Consider the following 21,206-nt stretch of genomic DNA (forward strand, 5'->3'; position numbering starts at 1 on the left):
ATCTGGGGGCCCCCTTATTAAAGGGGGCTCCCGGATTCCGATAAGCCCCCGCCTGCCTGACCCAGACAACCAACAGCCAGGGTTGTCGGGAAGAGGCCCTTGTCCTCATCAACATAGGGACAAGGTGCTTTGGGGTCGGGGGGCCGCAGGGCGCCCCCTCCCCCAAAGCACCCACCCCCCATGTTGAGGGCATGCGGCCTGGTACTGCTCAGAAGGGGGGGTGCTCGCTGGTCCCCACCCCTTTTCCTGACCGGCCAGGCTGCATGCTCGGATAAGGGTCTGGTATGGATTGGGGGGGGACCCCCTGCCGATTTTTCAGCGTAGGGGGTTCCCCTTAAAATCCATACCAGACTTAAGGGCCTGGTATGCCCCCAGAGGGGAATCCCCTCTCACGCTCGCCGCAATAGGAAAATGTGTTTTTCCTATTGCAGCCAGCGCGAGATGTACAGTACCCTGTCGCCGAGAACCAGCGCGATGGGTTCGCGCTGGAAACATTCCTGCGGCCGCATACTGTAGTTTGTACAAAAGTCTGATGCTTTTGTGTACACACGATCGGACTTTGCTCCATCGGACTTTTGTTGCCGGAAAGCTTGTCCGTTCGCACAGCCAACAAAAGTCCGATGGAAACAGAAAAAGTTTGTCCAATGGAGCGTACACACGGTTGGATGTTGCTCCAAAACAGCTAATTTGCATGTTTGTTGTCAAAAAATTGTGTACGGGCCTTTAGCCTAGTTTTTCATATCTTTGCGAATACATCACCATCCTTGCAGGAAGATTCCTAGATAATGCAGAGAGGCCAAATCCCATGAGAAGACACTCAAATCTAATGCAAAAAGCATCCTCTTATGAAATTTCAGCTGCTCGGTATTCCCCAGATCTAGCTAGGAGTATGTCACTCATTTAGGCCCTACCAGCAGAAAATGTGGTTAAGGCAAGTATAAAACTTCTATTACAGGTACATAACACCTACAAAGATTAGGTGTTATTTTTTGTATAGGGGTAGGGGACTACACATTTCAGGTCGACCTTGCAATTTATCTTAAAGTCCTCCTTAATTGGTGCTAGTTACTCCCAAGCTTTTAACACTAGTGTGCCAGCATAATAGCCAAGCAAATAGTTTCTCTGAGAGGTTGGCAATGAAGACCCAATCATTATTGTATGCAAAATACACTTTAAGCACTTAGATTGGTGTTAAAAGACATTACATAAAACAAAATTACCCCAAATGTAGCTTAGTACCAGATACTAAAGGTTTTAAGAAAAATAAACAACTGAAGAGTGAAAAAAGTCCTTGATATGAAGTGATCAAAGAATATATATACCCAATCCTAGAGACAGGAAGTGTATTTAAAGCAATACCGCTTTTTTATTTGTTTTAGGCAATAAATTAGAACCCTTTTAAAAAGTGTTAATTTGGGGAGATTTTTCCTCACTTCCTATGCCAGAGACATAACAGGAAGTGAAACTAAATCTGTTGAGGGTGAAGGGAAAAGCCCCTTTTAAAGCAGTAGTAAAAGTGGCATCACAAATACACAGTGTAGCACAACTCTAGGTCCGGGTTTCAAAAAAATACAAGGAACATACTAACATGATCTTAGTGTGTTTTCACAGTTTTTTGTATGGGTTTCTTCCATATTCCCTTCACAGTCTGAAAATACTATGGTAAGTAAACTGGGGTCTCATCAGACTGACGGTAGATTATATGTGTCAGTATGACTGTGGTGGTGCCATTAGACTGTACGCTTCTTCGGGGCAGAAACTGATGTCAAATTATCTACATACTCTACCCCTAGGTCTGTTTTCTTGACGAAAAAAAAAGGGGTAGACTGTCACTATCCTCTGATAGGGAAATTAACCACTCTAGTGAATTGAAGATTAGTAAAAGTTTTGGCATCTTTCAATCTCAAATGAAAATGTACCAGCTGCCAAGGGGACCAAAACAGGGCATGTGCGAGTAAAAGTGGCTGTAAACAATATATAATTTTTTTTAATAATGAACATGTTATGCTTACCTGCTTTTTGCAATGATGCTGCACAGAGTGGCCCTGAAAAAACCTATTCTGGGGTCCCCTGCCGGTGTCCTCTGCTCCCCCTCTTCTCAATGCACCACCATAGGAAGCCACTTCCTAAGCTCGCTCCCAAGCTGGACTGTGTGTGTTCATTGACACACAGCACGGCTTGGCCCCACCCCCTGCTACCTCCTCTGAGGATTTGATTGACAGCAGCAGGAGCCAATGGTACCTGCTGCTGCCTCCATGTCCTGTGAGGAGTGCATCGCTGCAGATGGGCACAGCAATGGATCAAAAAACAAAGTTACTTATTGGTAAAGTTCTTTCTGGACAGCAACCTAAAGGACCTTGGCTCCTTCCCTCTGTAGGAAACACCGCACCAGCCATCTTTAAAAATTTCTTCCTCCCCTGCTGGCTCCTCAGTTTTTTTAAGAGCACCTACAGTCCACTGGGGAGACACAAGAACATATGATAAACATAGTCAACTAGATCACATTTTTTATAAGGAAATCTCAAGTAATTTTTACATATGGGTGGGTACCGGTGCTGTCCTGAAAGACTCTGGCAAAGAACGTTACCAGTAAGTAACTTCGTTTTTCAGGACAGCCACCTGAGGAGGATAATCGAGCACTTACCCCTAGGGCAGGACTACGGTTTGTAAGACCTTGCGTCCAAATATCTGATCCTTTGCAGCCCAAAAGATCCACCCTGTAGTGTTCTACAAAAGTGGCGAAGCTGGACCATGTTGTCGCTTTACAAATCTGCCCTGACGTTGCTCCAGCTCTCTCTGTCTCCGACACTGCCACTGATCCCGTAGAGTGTGCCCCGATACCCTCTGGGATCTGCATACCTCCCAAAGTATAGGCCTGGCCAATAGCCTCTCTAAGCCACCTGGCTATGGTGTGCTTTGAGGCCCTGTGCCCTTTCTTGGCCCCTGAAATTAAAGTAAATATGCAATCTGTCTTCCTAAAGGATTTTGTTTTGTCTAAATAATGTAGAACGCATCTCCTGACTTCTAACATATGGAACTTGATTTCTTGTTCCCTGGAAGGGTTTGTACAAAACGAAGGTAAATTAATATCTTAGCCTCTATGAAACTTTGAGGCTACTTTAGGCAAAATGGCCAGATCCATCTTACAAACTATGCGATCCGGGGAAACCTGAAAAAAAAAAAAAAAAAAAAAAAAGGAGGTCTGATTGATAGGGCTTCTATCTCACAGACCATCCTGGCTGTAGTAACTGCCACCAAACACACTGCTTTAAGTGTCAGCATTTTCAATGTGCAATTTTCATGTGGTTCAAAAGGGTCCACTGTCAGAGTTTGTAGCACTGACGACTGGTCCCATTTTGGGAAGGCTGGGCCTTGTATGGGTCTCGGTCTGCTCAAGGATTTAAAGAGAATCTAATTATCCATGGATTGGACGCTAGCTTTCTTTCCTGATACACGGACAGTGCTGAAACCTGACTTTTGAATGTGCTGAGGCTCAGACCCTTATCTGCTTCACTCTGCAGGAATTCTAGGACCGCCACTGAACTCTGTGTCTTAAAGGCGTTATCTGTATACCATTTGTTAAAACATTTCCATAATCTGATAAGTGGTGCGAGTTTCCATTTTTCTGCTTTTTAGCAGTGTATCAATTAAGCAGATTGAGAAGCACTTAGCTTTCAGCAGCTGCTCCTCAGAAACCAAGCGACCAGGTTCCACCTTTCCACTTAGGGACAACATACTGGGCCCTGGGAGAGAAGATCCTTCTGGATTGATAATAACCAAGGGGGTTCTGCAGCAAGTTCTTTTAGAATAGAGAACCACAGTCTCCTGGGCCAGTGTGGTGCAATGAGGATCAGTGAAGTGTTCTCTGTACAGAATTTTCTTAGCACTGCTGGTAGGAGCACAGGTGGGGGGAAAAGCATATCATTTGTTGAATGTCCACTTCTGTGCTAGCGCATCTACCCATCTGTAGTTATTATCTGGGCGATTGGTAGGACCAGCATCTGTCCTTTGGTTACATTTTCTGATCTCCTCCACCACCACAGGGATCTTTTTACTTGTGTTGGTATCAGAACTTGTGCATCTAAGGACTCTTGTTTGAGGTCCCATATTTTTTAGATGAATATCTGTAGGGGCCGAAAATGCAAATCTGCCCATTGTACTGTCGCGATTGCCGAGGTCAGTAATCCTAATGTTGACATTGTTCATCTTATTGAGCATGGTTGATTGGTCTGCAACATTTTCATCGCCTCTTGAATTTTTTTGTACCTTCTCCCTGGGTAGAAACACCATATGTTGTGCTGAATCTAGGACATACCCAAAGTATGTAATTTGCTGAGTGGGGTTTGGGTTGGATCTTTCTATGTTCACCAACCAGTCTAGGTTTTCTAGGAAGGCCTGTGTGTACTTCAGGTTCTCTAGTCATTTCACAGGAGAGGTTGCAAGGAGTCGTAGATCTAGATGGGCAATGATGGATATGCCCTTGAGTCGAAGTGTCACCAGGGCTTCCGCCATGACATTTGCAAAAATTTGGGGTGATGAGGAAAGGCCGAAGGGAAAGGCCTGAGGTTGAAGGTGCATGGTTTCCTTCTTTGTTTTTATTGCTAACCATAGAAATTTTTGGAAGCTTTGAGCTATAGCGGTGTGCAAGTACACATCCTTTAGATCCAGGGAAGCCATATAGCAGTTTGGAGATCACAACTCAGAGAATATAACAGTGGAGACTAGGATGGGATTTACAAAGATGCAGTCAGAGAGAGAGAGAGACACAAAGGCAGTGTGGATTGTCACCTGGATAAAAGCACTCACAGAGCGCAGCAGGAAAATGTCATTAATTGGGACTTTAAGTGAATCTGATGAAGAACAGACATCCTGGGGTTCCTGGGTTGAGAGACTGGAACAGTATTTCAGTGCAAATGCCATCCGAGACAACAGGCAAGTAGCAGTATTTCTAACAGTGGTTGGTGCTAAGACATATTGACATTCTTAGGGATCACCTTTCCTCTGTAAAACCAGCAACTAAGACATTGGTAGAGCTCCTGACACTGTTAGAGGATCATTTCCAGCCTAAACCACTAGAGATTGCAGAAATATTCCGGTTTTATCAGCGGCAGCAGCAGCCAGGTGAAGAAATTAAAGCTTGCCCTTCGCAGACTAGCCTCTACCTGTTCTTTTGTGGAGTACTTACCTACTGCACCGAGAGACGAGTTTGTCATGGGACTGAACAGTGAGTCTAGCCAAAAGAGACTGTTAACAGAGAAAGACCTTACCCTTACAAAGGCAACTGAGATAGCTTCAGTGATGGAAATGGCTGTGAAAGATACAGAGGAATTGAACCCCCAGTGCAGAAGGGAAAAGGTGAAACAGGACGTTTTCAAAACAGCAGTCAAGCCAACTGCCGCAAACTGGAAATACAGACCCCCACCAAGCCAGGAGTCAGCTTGCTACCGTTGTGGGAATAAAGACCATGACCACAAAGCCTGCCGATTTAAGGATCAGACCTGTCATAATTGCGGTAAGACAGGCCATCTTAAACGAATGTGCTGTAGCAAGAAGGTGCAAGATAAACAACCTTTGAACCCAAAGACAGAGACATATAGTCATGGCCGAAATTGTTGGCACCCCAGAAAATCAAATATTTCTCACAGAAAAGTATTGCAGTAACACATGTTTTGCTATACACATTGTTTATTCACTTTGTGTGTATTGGAACAAAACAAAAAAAGGGAGGAAAAAAAGCAAATTGGACATAATGTCATGCAAAACTCCAAAAATGGGCTCGTCAAAATTCTTGGCACCCTTAACTTAATATTTGGTTGCACACCCTTTGGAAAAAATACCTGAAATCAGTCGCTTCCTATAACCATCAATAAGCTTCTTACACCTCTCACCCAGAATTTTGGACGACTCTTCCTTTACAAACTGCTCCAGGTCTCTCTTATTGGAAGGGCGCCTTTTCCCAACAGCAATTTTAAGATCTCTCCACAGGTGTTCAATGGGATTTAGATCTGGACTCATTGCTGGCCACTTGAGAACTCTCCAGCGCTTTGTTGCTATCCATTTCTGGGTGCTTTTTGACGTATGTTTGGGGTCATTGTCCTGCTGGAAGACCCAAGATCTCGGACGCAAACAAAGCTTTCTGACACTGGGCTCTACAGTGCGACCCAAAATCTTTTGGTAATCCTCAGATTTCATGATACCTTGCACAAATTCAAGGCACCCAGTGCCAGAGGCAGCAAAACAACCCCAAAACATCATTGAACCTCCACCATATTTCACTGTAGGTACTGTGTTCTTTTCTTTGTAGGCCTCATTCTATTTTCGGTAAACAGAATGATGTGCTTTATCAAAAAGCTCCATCTTGGTCTGATCTGTCCACAAGACGTTTTCCCAAAAAGATTTTGGCTTACTCAAGTACATTTTGGCAAACTGTAGTCTTGCTTTTTTATGTGTCTGTGTCAGCAGTGGGATCCTCCTGGGTCTCCTGCCATAGCGTTTCATTTAATTTAAATGTCGCCGGATAGTTCGCGCTGACACTGATGCTCCCTGAGCCTGCAGGACAGCTTGAATTTCTTTGGAACCTGTTTGGGGCTGCTTATCCACCATCCGGACTATCCTGCGTTGCAACCTTTCATCAATTTTTCTCTTCCGTCCACGCCCAGAGAGATTAGCTACAGTGCCATGGGTTGCAAACTTCTTGATAATGTTGCGCACTGTGGACAAAGGCAAATTTAGATCTCTGGAGATGGACTTGTAACCTTGAGATTGTTGATATTTTTCCACAATTTTGGTTCTCAAGTCCTCAGACAGTTCTCTTCTCCTCTTTCTGTTGTCCATGCTTAGTGTGGCACACACAGACAAACAATGCAAAGACTAAGTGAACGTCTCTCCTTTTTATCTGCTTTCAGGTGTTATTTTTATATTGCCTACACCTGTTACTTGCCCCAGGTAAGTTTAAATGAGCATCACATGCTTGAAACAATCTTATTTATCCACAATTTTGAAAGGGTGCCAAGAATTTTGACCAGCCCATTTTTGTAATTTTGTGTGACATTATGTCCGATTTGCTTTTTCCCTCCTTTTTTTGTTTTGTTCCAATACACACAAAGGGAATACACGTGTATAGCAAAACATGTGTTACTGCAATACTTTTCTGTGAGAAATACTTGATTTTCTGGAAAAAATTCTGGGGTGCCAATAATTTTGGCCATGACTGTATGGTGGGAAGATATACATCATAATCTGAGTCAGAGGATGAGGAAGTGCTCCACAGATTAGACATACATTATATGCATTCAACACCCTCCACAATGACTGTAGAGGTAACTGTTGAGGAAAAGAAACTCAAGATGGATGTAGACACATGAGCAACAGTTTCAGTTATCATCCAGAAACAATGAAGATGACTTCCGACCCGAACAGCTGCCCTCCCAACACCAATCAAACTGTAGACATACTCAAAACAGATACTCCACCCACTGGGTTACGCGAAAGTACAGGTATTGTACAAGGGTCAGACAAAGAGACTGCTATTATATATCCTAGAAAATGGGGGACAGATGCCAGACATCACCTTAAACCCCTGTAACACTGTAATGTTACAATTCCATTAGGAGATAATGAGGGATGGGTGGTGTCCCTGAAGCAGAGCTTCCCAAAGATCTTTGATGACCAGTTGGGGAAAATAAAGCATGACTGTGTGAGACTCAAGCTGAAACCCAACGCTCAGCCTAAGTTCTTCAAAGCTCGGACAGTACCTGTTGCACTCCGAGCAGGAGAAGAAGCGGAACTAAGTCGGCTGGAGGAACAAGGTGTCATCTCAAAGGTAGAGCACAGCGAGTGGGCATCACCAGTTGTACCAGTAAAGAAAGCGAATGTGGACTTACACATTTGTGGCGATTTCTGCATGGCACTGAACTCCCAACTGGAGATAGACCAGTATCCCCTACCCAGAGTAGATGACATTTTTGCCTCTATTGCAGGAGGTCAAAAGTTTACCAAGCTTGATCTCAGACAAGCATATTTACAGTTTGGAGGTCCATCCTTCTTCCCGCAAGTTTCTAACCATCAACACCCACAAGGGACTGTATGTATACAATCGGATGGTGTTTGGTGTAGCCTCCGCCCCAGCCATTTGGCAACGAAAAATGGATGAGATTTTGGCAGACATTCCTTTCAAGCAGTGCCTGGCACGTGGAACTTGTGTTGGCGGGACTCCAAGAGCAGGCTATAAAAGTGAACTTAGCGAAATGCCAATTCATGGTGCCTAAATTGGAGTTTTGTGGCCACCTTGTGGATGTGGAGGGTATACACACCACGGAAGCCAAGGTTGATGCTTTCGTTAAAGTTCCAGCCCCAACCAACGTCCAGCAGCTGCGATCATACCTTGGCTTGCTGAACGATTACCAAAAATTCCTGCCAGATCTGGCACACAGCTTGTTTACGTTGAACAAGCTTTTGGAGAAACACTCCAGATGGGACTGGTCGGCTGCATGCCAACGTGCTTTTGAAGTTTCTAAGCGGAAGCTGTTGATGTCACGCATGCTTGTGCATTATGACATCCAGAAGCCTCTCACCTTGGCTTGTGATGCCTCACCCTATGGTCTGGGGGGCTGTACTCTCTCACATCTTACCAGATGGGTCAGAAAAAACAGTGGCATTTGCCTCAAGGTCTTTAAAAAAAATCAGAAAGCAATTATTCACACATTGACAAAGAGGCTCTTGCGCTGATATGGGCAATTAATAAGTTTCATCTTTACCTGTATGGTAGGGAATTCACCATACTGACGGACCATAAACCCCTCCTTCAGATCTTTAGCCCTGACAAAGGCATCTCTCAGACTACTGCGGCCCACCTCCAACGCTATGCCTTATTCTTGGGAGCATACAGCTACAAAATCCAATATCGCGGTCATGATGCCAATGCTAATGCGGACGCAATGTCCCGACTGATAGGGACGTCGATGGACTCTTCTCCACTGGTCAAGAGTTTTCGTTACACCAGCCTATTCTTCTTGTCTTCTGGGGAGATAGCAGCCCATACAGCAAAGGATACCTTTCTGAAAACAATACTCCCCTTGGTACGGTCTGGTTGGCCTGCAACACAGGATTATGAACCTTATTTCCGTAGGCATATGGAATTAACTGTGGCTGGCAACTGTGTTTTATAGGGAGACCGAGTGATCATTCCACAGACCTCCAGAGACACATTCTGGACTTGCTACATACTATTCATCCCGGAGGCACACGTATGAAACAAAAGGCCCGAGGCTATGTGTGGTGGCCAAACCTAGACTCAGATATCACGACATATGTGAATGCTTGTGCCGGATGACCACAAACTGCAAGAGACCCTCCTCGAGGGTGTGTCCAGCTCTGGACTTGGCCCACGATTCCTTGGTTTCGGCTACACTTGGACTTTGCAGGCCCGATCAGAGGACACACCTTCTTGATCCTAGTGGATGCCCATTCAAAGTGGCCTGAGGTCATGCCTGTTACTCAGCCGACTAAGGCAATGGTTGACATACTGTTACATCTCGCTGCTACATTTGGATACCCCAAGAGAAATCATCACGGACAACGGTGCACAATTCACCAGTCAGGAGTTTCAGCATTTCCTGACTGCCCACAACATCAAGCACAAGTTGACCGCACCTTACCACCCGGCTACAAATGGTCAAGCAGAACAGTTTGTGCAGACTTTCAAACGCTATTTCAAAGCTACAGTGGCAAGTAAACAGTCCTTTTCACCCCAGCAGCTGGACTCCTTCCTTTCTGCTAACAGAAACACACCACATGCAACCACTGGAAAAACTCCAGCGGAACTCCTCCTGGGTCAGCAGCCATGGACTGTTTTGGACATACTTTGCCCTTAAACAGTCCAGGAACATGTACTGCAGTCCCAAGACAAGATAGTCAAACTCAACGAGCTCCCCCGGTTCACAGCCCAACAAAAAGGTATGGGCCCGATCTTATGGGGCTTCCAACACTCGTCGGCTTCCTGTTATCATTACAGAGACTTTGGGACCCAAGATGTATAGGGTCTGCCTGGAAGATGGTTCCATTTGCAGACGGTATGTGGACCAACTGCGTCCTCATTCTCAGCTGCCCGAATCCCTGACGCTGGCTGAACCACCAGTGTCTCAAGCGTCTGCGCCCAGCAGATCAGGATGCACTGGGACTGATGATTTGAGGGACTCTAAACTTTTGAACTCAGCTACAACAGAGCCCTTCAGCCCTGGTCCGGAGGTCTGTTCACCCTCTGAGCTAGTTGATCCCTTCTTGGCCCCACCGGTGCCCATTCCGGCTAGCCCTGTTTCCTCTGATCCCGAGTCGCTGGGTGCCCGACCTCAAAGATACTATCACCCTCCTGACCGTTTCCAGCTGCAATACTGGTTACAAGACTTTCGATGGGTCCGCCCAAAGTGATCCAATGCCTTTTAATCCCCATAGCTGTCCCTAGAAGTTTGGTCTCACATCTGGATGCAGGAGAAGTCCTGTGAATCTCCTGTGTAGGACAGTTATTAGATACTGTTTTGTGCCCGTTCTCTTTTTTTTTTTTTTTTTTTTTTAGGGATGGAAGGTGTTATACCTGAAGGGTTCCACATGTACTGTCACTTTAAGGCTGGCTCCACCCAGGAGTGATGACAAGGGTCAAGGGGCATAGTAGCCATCTTAGAGCACATGTAAGGAAGCATAATAAGATATACCTGTCCTGAGATGCATTTCGGAGTGTACAATGAGTACTGAAATGAACATCAGTTGTTCCAGACCAGAGTCTTGTGTCTCTCACAACTCAGAATATAACAGTCCATCCTCTTGTCCATTGCATCGGACAGGAGCCCCATGTCCTCGAAGGCCAAGTCTGTGTGCCTCGAGACTTGGGAGAAAGCTGCATCTAGCTTTGGGGTCTTATTCCAAACTGACGCCAGATCATACGCAAATGGAAATTTTTTTTTCAATGATTTCAAAAAGAAGGGTTTCCTTTCCGGGTCTTGCCATTCTTTATTTCCTCTACTAAAACCTCATGGACTGGAAAGGTTTCATTTCTTGTTCTCCCAGGCCCTCGTACATTTGGTCATGTAGAGATGGGGTTCTCCTCTGTTTGCATACCTAGTGTGGCATAAATGGCCCCCCAAGAGATTTTCCACCTCTTCAAGTGACAGTTTGTACTGGGATGGCTTTCTGGAATCCCCTTCTCAATCCGAATCTTGGAAGTGGGAGGCTGTGCTGTCTGGCTCTTCCTCAGCCTCTTCACTGGAGACTACTGGAGGGACTGCACTAGTGGTTGGTAACACTACCTGCTGCATTGGAAGAGAAGCAGTCTGAGGCTGCTGGATCTGAAACCCCACAAAGAAGGTTTTAAAGGATTCAAATGTATTAGAAAGTTCCTTTATTGATATGCCACTAGCTCACTGCCCTGCTCAGTGGTATGTTCCTGCACTAGTTTGTTAGTACATTTTCTACATAGTGTTCTTCTCCAGGGAGTCCCCAAGTATAGCTTTACAGGAGCTATGAGGGGGTCTGGGTTTGTCTGTTTTGCTCTGAAAGACAACCTCACAGACATTAAATACTTTACAACCCCCCCCCCTGCAGTTAGCTGCAGGTGCACAACCTTTCTCATGTGGGCTTGCCTCTCCAGGTGCCCTATGAACTTTCCCTCTGGCACCAGAAGGACTCTCCCCCCCCTTAGGCCCTCTTGTGGTGGTGGTGATGGGGGGGGGGGGGGTAGGCTCCAACCTAGGTTCCCCTTATCTTAGCCTTAGCTGGAGCAGTCTGGTCCCTTCTTTCTGCCTCCGGAGCTTGTGCTGTCACAGCAATTGCAGCTCCTCTCCAGCCCATGCCTTAATCCTTTTCAGCATCCAGTGGCCGGAACTGGAAGCCACGGGTCAAATGGAAGTGCCTGCCCCCTTCCGCCAGATGTGACGTCACCCAGCTTCCATGCGGTCCCAGAGCCCAGCATGGCTTCTCCACGCTGCAGGATGCCATTTCTGCTGCTCTTTGCTGGGGTTCCGGAACCGCTGTATGGGGCCTGCACTCTCCTCTACTGCACTCGGTAGTGAAAAAGGAGCCCCCCCCAACCTACACCTGCCATCAGAGATGTAGGGGCGGCGATCTTCACCAAGTAATTTCCCTGGCCATGTCCAAGGAGCCTCTGCCCCCTTTCAGGACTTTCTGCCTGAGCCTCCCTGGCTCTCCTGGCTTAGTTCCAAGTGGTGTCTCCCCTATGGAGGAAATACAAATAACTGAGGAGCCAGCGGGGGGGAGGAAATTTAAAAGATGTCTGGCGCAGTGCTTCCTACAGAGGGGAGGGGCCAAGGTCTCTCAAGTGGCTGTCCTGAAAGACGATTAGGGGAAATAGGTAGTATTTAATAGGTAATTAGGTAAGTATTTAGGGAAGCGAGGGTGTGATACAACAGATTAGAAATGTTTTGCCTTAATGCATCCTATGTATTAAGGTGAAAAAACACCTAGCAGTGACCGCACCCCCGTATTACTTACCTGAGCCCTGGAATTTACCCGGCGGGGATGCGTTGTCCCTCTGCCCAGGGTTCTCGGCTCTTGATTGGATAGATTGATAGCAGTGCAGCCATTGGCTCCCGCTGCTGTTAATCAAATCCAATGACGCAGGCACTGGTGGAGCTGGGCCAAGTCATACATTCGGTGGCTATGGATGCCAATGATGGACTTGGCAGCGCGCGCAAGGAAACCCCCCGGGGGAGTGCTTCTCCTAGGGGGTTATCTGATGGGGGAAAGAGCCGCAAGAGCCACTCTGTGCAAAAAGGAGCTGCACAGTGTGGGCAAGTATGACATGTTTGTTATTTTATTTTAAATAATCAAAGCTTTACAAAAACGTCACGCCTTTATAACTACTACTACAAATGTTAAAAAAAAAAAACAACACAGAGGGTGCTACTGCTGCAATCTCCTCAAAGTGCTAGTAGGCCAAGTATTTTGGACCATAATCCTTTTGCAGTTACTAAGACTAAACAAGAATACAGCTAGTGATGTTTAAACATACTTGTTCTGAGTCAGTGTCAGAATGTTTTTTTTTTTTTTTTTTTGCTTATAGTATCCTCTAAAACAATTAACATACAAGGAATGTAAGTACCTGAACAGATATATGCAATTTTCTGTAATTAAAAAAATTGTCTATTGTACAATCAAGTCACATACCCAACCTTCACCTAGCTGTCTGCCACTACGGAGAGGTACAGAGAAAATATTATAAATATTCGGACAATCTGGGCAATGGTGACAGAGTATTCCCTATTCAGGCAGAAGCTACAGAGTACAGAAAGGGTTTGTTATTTTTTTTTTTTTTAATTTCCTTCATGCTGCAAGAATTTTAAATTCAAGCAGTGAAATCTTTAACGTTTTGATATTGTACAATTAAAACTCCAGTTACCTAAAGGAGAATTCCAGCCCGAGTTTGTTTGGCTGGCTTCTCCAATTGGGTCACAGGAGTGGAATTCATTTTGCTCTCCTGTTTTTAGCAGAGAACGGTCTGACGTCGCAGGAATCAGTCCAGACACCGCATCATCACGACAAAATCTGGATCCGCCAGGTGCCTGGACAAACACTCATCCCAGCCTCTCAGCGAGCCGCTGACAGCATGACATGGCTGCTCCCCGCCCCTCCACAGCTCAGCGCTCCAGTGAGCGCAGGGGGGCAGAGCGGAAAGCTGCTGACAGACAGGTAGCAGCTCTCTGCTCAGGGAGCTGGGAGAACTGAGCCATCGGCGGTGTTTGATCGCTCGGTTCTCAGTGCAGAGGCGACAGGGGGACAGATGCAGCATTAGTCCGATGCTGCATCCACCTAGGCAAGTATGATGGGGGGGGGGGGGGGGGTGCACAACAAAAAAACACTATTCTTCTTTTAATCCAGTTTTATATATGTCTTATGATGACTTAATTACCTCTTGCTTTTTCTTGCAGTGGAATCTTCCAAACCAGAGGTAAAAGAGATACAATAAGAGTAATAAGCTCCTCGCGACACGTGAGATCCTGTAATGATAACAATCAATCATTACAACAAAAGCATGTTGTAAGCAGCAAACATGTATCTTTAAAATATATTTATATAAAGTAAAAATTATACTTCTAGTACTGGGTACACAGAACATAGTGCTGATATCACCTGAGCATTTCACAAAATGCAAAAAAAAAAAAAAAAAAAACCTCAGAATTTAGGCATAAAAAACAAATGTAAGAAATTACAATAGAACTGAGAGGGTGACAGAGAGCGTGAATCTCCAGAACAGGGACATAGACGTCAATAGAAAAGTGACAGGTGTTCTAATTCTCCTTCGCTCTATCAAAAAAAAAAAAAAAAAAAAAAAGTTTAGAATTTAGTTATATTTTAACTGCTTCCCGCCTAGGTCAATGTAAAATGACAGTCAGGCAGGAACCCTTTTGTTCTGCGTGGACGTTATATGATGTCTGTCCTCCCTAGAATGGGCCGCGGTTCGGCGCATGTCACACGCTATGTCCACCAGACACAGCAGGTGACTAAATAGTGTACCAGCCCACTGCGGGTACCATATGATCGCTGTGACCAATCATAGCAGATCACATGACAGTTGTACACAATGAATGGCTTCCTTTCATGCCATTCATTGTGTAGCGAGCTGTGAATGGTCATCATGGTGATCATATGGTACAGACAGGGACAATCACAAACTATCTAAGTGATTAGGTGTGGTCAATCACAACAATACACAGTGAATACACCCTTTCATTCAGTAAAAATGTTTGCTTATAGCAGTGAAATTAACTGCTATATGCAATCAGTGTGTAATAAAAAAAAATCCTGATCACTTCCCCAGAGTGGTACAGTGTTACTTTGGTAATACTAATGCTTTGGTCACTGTATGAAAAAAAAAAAAAAAAAAAAAAAAAACACACTACAAAAAAAGAATTACTTTTTTTTTTTTTACATACTGTCACCAGTCAGTGCCCTTGGTCACCGCCACACCAGTTATATTATGCTTGGCTTGTACTACACTGGTAACAGTATGTCCATTTTTGTTTTTGTTTTTTAAATGTGAAAAAAAAAGAAAAACATTTGACAAAAAAAACCAAAAAACGTGCCATGCCTCTTACTAAAGACCTTGGACTGTCTATTTTACAAAAGGGGTCATTTGGGGGGTATTCACGCTACTCTTGCATTTTCGGGTCTGAAGAAATGAGAGGCCCTATCCATCTATAGATATATACACACGCACTCCATAGTTTGTGGACTCTAACGTTCCTACAAACGAAATAATACACACTGATTTGGGTTATTTTCACCAAAGAAAAATATAGCAGAATACATTTTGGCAAATGTTTATGAAGAAAGTTTATTTGCAAAATTTTATAAACAAACAAAAAGAAACATTTTGGGTTTTTTTTTTCTAAATTTTCAGTCTTTTTTCATTTATTTAGCAAAAAATAAAAAACCAGTGGTGATTAAATACCACCAAAAGAAAGCTCTATTTGTGTGAAAAAAAAAAAAAAAAAAAAAGATAAAAATTTCTTATGGGTACCGTGTTGCATGACCGCACAATTGTCAAAGTGTGATAGCACTAAAAAAGCTGAAAATTGGCCTGGGCAAGAAGGGGATAAAAGTGTCTGGTACTGAAGTGGTTAAATATATGTTTTCTATAAAGTAGAATAAAAAAAAATTACATGAGCTATCCATAAAGATAAAAGAGGTTTTCTGGGAGAAAAGAAAAATGGAAAGGGAAAAAAAACCACTTGCACACGCACAAGTCTCAAGTAGGTCAGAGAGTTTAAAGTGGATGTAAACCCGAAAAATGTATTTTTTATTTTTTTTATATTATACAGGATTTATATAGTGCCAACAGTTTGCGCAGCGCTTTACAACATGAGGGCAGACAGTACACTTACAATACAAATCAATACAGGAGGGATCAGAGGGCCCTGCTCGTTAGAGCTTACAATCTATATCATACTGTAGAGTATAAGATTTGCTATCATTTGAGCCCAGTCTTGCCACAGAGAGTTAATCCATCTCTGAGCAATCCCCTTTTATTGTTCAGTGAGACAATTCTTGACAAATTGAGAAAAACTTTGTCAAATACTTCCCCTTGCTGTGAGTGACAGGTGATTTACATCTCGTGCATTAGCCTAAGAGACATGCAGAATTTTTAAATTCCCTCCCCCACTCCTTTCTTCAGCAGCTCTGCAAGGATTGGCTGTTCCACACCTCACCATGATTTGGCATGCTGAAGTCATGTGGTTACTTTCCTGTCTTTTCACTGGATGTTAGAGATCATAGCAGAAGTTCAGCAGAAGTTCAGTGTTAGAAATACACAGAGAAAATGCATATTGACAAGGGGAGTGTAGAGGTGGGCGGGGAGTCTACTGACATCACAACTCCACCCACCGAGCTCCAGACAACAGACCCACCCACAGAATATGCAGTTTTTCAGGTCTAATAACAGACAGAGGGGAGACATTGGACAGGTAAGGATACATGCAGGAGGCATGTATATCCTTATAGATAACCCCTATGGCAGTAGTTTAGAAAGGATGACATTGGGTTTACATCCACTTTAAGGACAGTTACTAGAAGTAGGAGGATATACTTTAGAATGAGTAGTTAAGTAATGCTTTTTCAACAAGTTGTAAATATGACCTGTATATGTTGTAGACTATAATGACTGCGTGCGAAGGTGGCTGTCTAGGATTTTTCCAATCTTTGTCATCCACAGGACCAGTTACTCCCTTCCCAGAGTTTTTAATCTTCCCTCTTTGAATTTATTACAGTAGGGATGGCATGAAATTCAGTTGAAAGGGCAGCGTTCAGACAAAATCATAAGACAGGCAAAAGTCAGGGCAAGTCACAGCAAATTAACGTGGTTGTAAAGGCTCAAGGTTTTTACCTTCATGCATTCTAGTGTGCAGCTCCTCCAACAGCCCCTCTAATACTTACCCAAGCCCGATCTAGATCCAGCAATGTGCACGAGAGCCTCAGCTCTCCGGGGACATCGCCCCCTCATTGGCTACTGCTGCTGTCAATCACAGACAGTAAGCAAATGAAGGGAGAGGGAGGAGAGAGGGCTCTGTGTGTGAATGGACACAAAACAGTGGCACAGGAGCCCTTACAGTAAGCGGTTTGCTCTGGGGGCACTCGGCAGGAGGGAGGGGCCAGGAGCGCCGGAGGGAGACACAAGTAGAAGAGGATCGGGGCTGATCTGTGCAAAACCATTACACAGTGCAGGCAAGTATAAAAATAGGATTTGTTCGTCATACTTACCTGTAAAATCATTTTCTTTGAGTACATCATGGGACACAGAGTTAGGCTAATATTCATTACCTGCTGGGTTATACTTCATCTCCAGGTGAATGGACACTGGTAGGCCAAAGGTCTTTAGACAGGAAGCGATCCCCTATATAACCTCTCCAATACAGCAAGTACTTCAGTTTTGCAGAAAGCACTGAATCCTCAAAAAGAGGGGAGGGACCTCTGTGTCCCATGATGTATTTTCTTTTTCATACATCATGGGACACAGAGTTAGGCCAATATTCATTACCTGCTGGGACGTCCCAAAGCAATAGCCTTGAGGGGAGGGAGACACCCTGCCAAACAATAGCCATCAGACTTTATACGGCAGCCTGCAGTACATTGCGGCCGAAAGCCAAACCCTCGGCTGCTTGAACATCCACTTGATAAAATTTAGTGAATGTACGCACTGAAGACCAGGTAGCAGCCTTACAAATCTGAGCCACAGATACCTGATGGCAGAAAGTCCAGGAGGTTTCTACACCCCTGGTTAGGGATGAGCCGAACACCCCCCGGTTCGGTTCGCACCAGAACCCGCGAACGGACCGAAAGTTCGCACGAACGTTAGAACCCCATTGACGTCTATGGGACTCGAACGTTCGAAATCAAAAGTGCTCATTTTAAAGGCTAATTTGCATGGTATTGTCCTAAAAAGGGTTTGGGGACCCGGGTCCTACCCCAGGGGACATGTATCAATGCAAAAAAAACTTTTAAAAACGGCCGTTTTTTCGGGAGCAGTGATTTTAATGATGCTTAAAGTAAAAAAAAAAAAGTGAAATATTCCTTTAAATATCGTACCTGGGGGGTGTCTATAGTATGCCTGTAAAGTGACGCGTGTTTCCCATGTTTAGAACAGTCCCTGCACCAAATGTCATTTTTAAAGGAAAAAATCTCATTTAAAACTGCTTGCGGGTTTAATGTCATGTCGGGTCATGGCAATATGGATGAAAATCAGTGAGACAAACGGCATGGGTACCTCCCAGTCCATTACCAGGCCCTTTGGGTCTTGTATGGATATTAAGGGGAACCCCGCACCCAAATTAAAATAAGGAAAGGTGTGGGGCCACCAGGCCCTATATACTCTGAACAGCAGTATACAGGCGGTGCAAACAAGACAGGGACTGTAGGTTTGTTAAGTAGAATCTGTTTGTAATTTTGAACATTTTTAACGTGTTTAGCTCCAGCCAAAAAATCTTTTCTAAGCTTTTTGGAAAACATAGGGAAGGGTTATCACCCCTGTGACATTTGTTTTGCTGTCTTTCCTCCTCTTCAGAAGATTTCACCTCACTTTTTTGTCCCAATGAAAAATGTTTTTTGAAAATTTGGGTTTTTTTGTGGAACAAGGATTGGAAAGCATCAGTGGAAAGGAGAAATTGTTTTCCCATATTAACTCTTAGAGGAGAGAATTTCCCTTCCTAGGGGTAGATTTCATCTCACTTCCTGTTGTCTCCTTCCGTTTGCAAGTAGGAGTCGTTTGTAAGTTAGATGTTTGAAAGTAGGGTCCTGCCCTATATACTCAGCAGAAATTTGGGCCTTAGGTGTTGCTGTGGCCACAACACTGTAAGCCCTCACAGGGCCCTGCTGTGAAATATTAGATCAAGAATTGTAATTACATGCCCCTGTTGAACAGGAGCTGAAAAATTAGGCCTTAGGCACTGGTGCCACAACACTGCAACCCCTCACAGACACTCTAGTTGGAACGCAGGAACGAGCCCTGCTGCAAAGTATTGCTTCAAAAATTGTAATTACACGCCCCTGTTAGACAGGGGCAGAAAAATTGGGCCTTAGGCACTGGTGCTGGTGCCACAACACTGCAACCCCTCACAGACACTCTAGTTGGAACGCAGGAACGAGCCCTGCTGCAAAGTATTGCATCAAAAATTGTAATTACACGCCCCTGTTAGACAGGGGCAGAAAAATTGGGCCTTAGGCACTGGTGCTGGTGCCACAACACTGCAACCCCTCACAGACACTCTAGTTGGAACGCAGGAACGAGCCCTGCTGCAAAGTATTGCATCAAAAATTGTAATTACACGCCCCTGTTAGACAGGGGCAGAAAAATTGGGCCTTAGGCACTGGTGCTGGTGCCACAACACTGCAACCCCTCACAGACACTCTAGTTGGAATGCAGGAACGAGCCCTGCTGCAAAGTATTACATCAAAAATTGTAATTACACGCCCCTGTTAAACAGGGGCTGAAAAATTGTGCCTTAGGCACTGGTGGTGGCGCCCAGAACCAAAAATGTTCTTACAAGCTATCAGCGTGATGATTGAGGAGGAAGAGGATAATTACTCAGGGATAGTCACTCAGCATCAGCATAGGCAGTCTTTGAAGGGATCTGAGATTTCAAAAAAAATTATTCGGTTACATCAGCATCAGGTGCTTGGTAGCTGGTGGTGATCCAAGACTCATTCATTTTTATGAAGGTCAGCCGATCGACCGAGTCGGTGGACAGACGCACCCTGTGATCGGTTACCACGCCTCCAGCAGCACTGAATGTGCGTTCCGAAAGAACGCTGGATGCAGGACAGGCCAGTAGCTCAATTGCATACTGTGCAAGCTCTGGCCAGTGATCCATCCTCAAGACCCAGTAACCCAGAGGATTTTCGGTGGGAAAGGTGTCCAAGTCTGATCTTGCCCCTAGGTATTCCTGCACCATGTAAAACAGACGCTGGCGATGGTTGCTGGAACCGATCATACCTTGGGGCTGCGGACCAAAAAATTGTCTGAACGCATCGGTCAGACGGCCACCTTCTCCACCGCTCCTTCTTTGACTGACCGAAGCCTCAGCAACACGTTGTCCAGAAACAGGAGTTTGTAACCTCCCAGTCTCTGGGAACGCGTTGCACAGACCTTTCTGCAAGGCCTCCCGAAGATGTTTCATCCTCTGCTCCCTCTGCGATGGCAAGATAAGGTCCGCAACCTTACCCTTGTAACGTGGATCAAGGAGGGTTGCCAGCCAGTATTGGTCCTTCTTGATACCACGAATACGAGGATCCTTACGCAGGCTTTGCAGGATCAGGGAGGCCATGCAGCGTAGGTTTGCTGAGGCATTCGGTCCGGAGTCCTCTGGGTCACTAAGAACGACATGGTCCGCAGCCACCTCCTCCCAGCCACGTACAAGTCCATGTGTTTCTTGGGACTGATCCCTTAAAGACTGCTGCTGATGCTGAGTGCCAGGCTCCACCTCCATACTGACACAATCTTCCTCCTCCTCCTCTTCCTCCTCGTCCTCTTCCTGTGTGATCGGCGGGCACGCAGGAACACTGTCTGGATAAAGGGGGCCTTGAGAGCTAAGGAAGTCCTCCTCTTCCTGCCTCTGTTCTGCCTCAAGTGCCCTGTCCATTATTCCACGCAGCGTGTGCTCCAACAGGTGGACAAGGGGGACAGTGTCACTGATGCATGCACTGTCACTGCTCACCATCCTCGTGGCCTCCTCGAATGGTGACAGGACAGTGCATGCATCCCTGATCATGGCCCACTGGCGTGGGGAAAAAAAACCAAGCTCCCCTGACCCTGTCCTGGTGCCATAGTCGCACAGGTACTCATTGATGGCCCTCTGCTGCGTGTGCAGCCGCTGCAGCATGGCCAACGTTGAGTTCCACCTGGTGGGCATGTCACAGATTAGGCGGTTCTTGGGCAGGTTAAACTCCTTTTGGAGGTCCGTCAGCCGAGCACTGGCATTATATGACCGGCGGAAATGCACACAGACTTTCCTGGCCTGCCTCAGGACATCCTGTAAGCCCGGGTACCTGCCCAAGAACCGCTGCACCACCAAGTTAAGGACGTGAGCCAAACAGGGCACATGGGTCATTTGTCCTTGTCGGAGGGCAGAGACAGTGATGGGAGTAAGTCACACATGTGCAAGTCATAAGCAAGTCTCAAGTCTTAACCTTCAAGTCATAAGCAAGTCCCA

The 21,206-nt window shown here is 45.3% G+C and overlaps 1 protein-coding gene across 2 annotated transcripts in view; it reads right to left on the minus strand.

The window, feature by feature from the left end:
* Window positions 1–21,206, minus strand: part of LYST (lysosomal trafficking regulator) — a 556,505-nt gene that overhangs the window by 456,238 nt on the left and 79,061 nt on the right. For both annotated transcript variants that reach the window (XM_073627506.1, XM_073627507.1), the window contains one exon: window positions 13,916–14,003. In XM_073627506.1, coding sequence (XP_073483607.1) covers window positions 13,916–14,003 — 88 coding nt within the window. The remainder of the gene's footprint in view (window positions 1–13,915; window positions 14,004–21,206) is intronic.

This window comes from Aquarana catesbeiana, linkage group LG04 (genome assembly GCF_042186555.1).
Source record: "Aquarana catesbeiana isolate 2022-GZ linkage group LG04, ASM4218655v1, whole genome shotgun sequence".
NCBI classification, from domain to species: domain Eukaryota; kingdom Metazoa; phylum Chordata; class Amphibia; order Anura; family Ranidae; genus Aquarana; species Aquarana catesbeiana.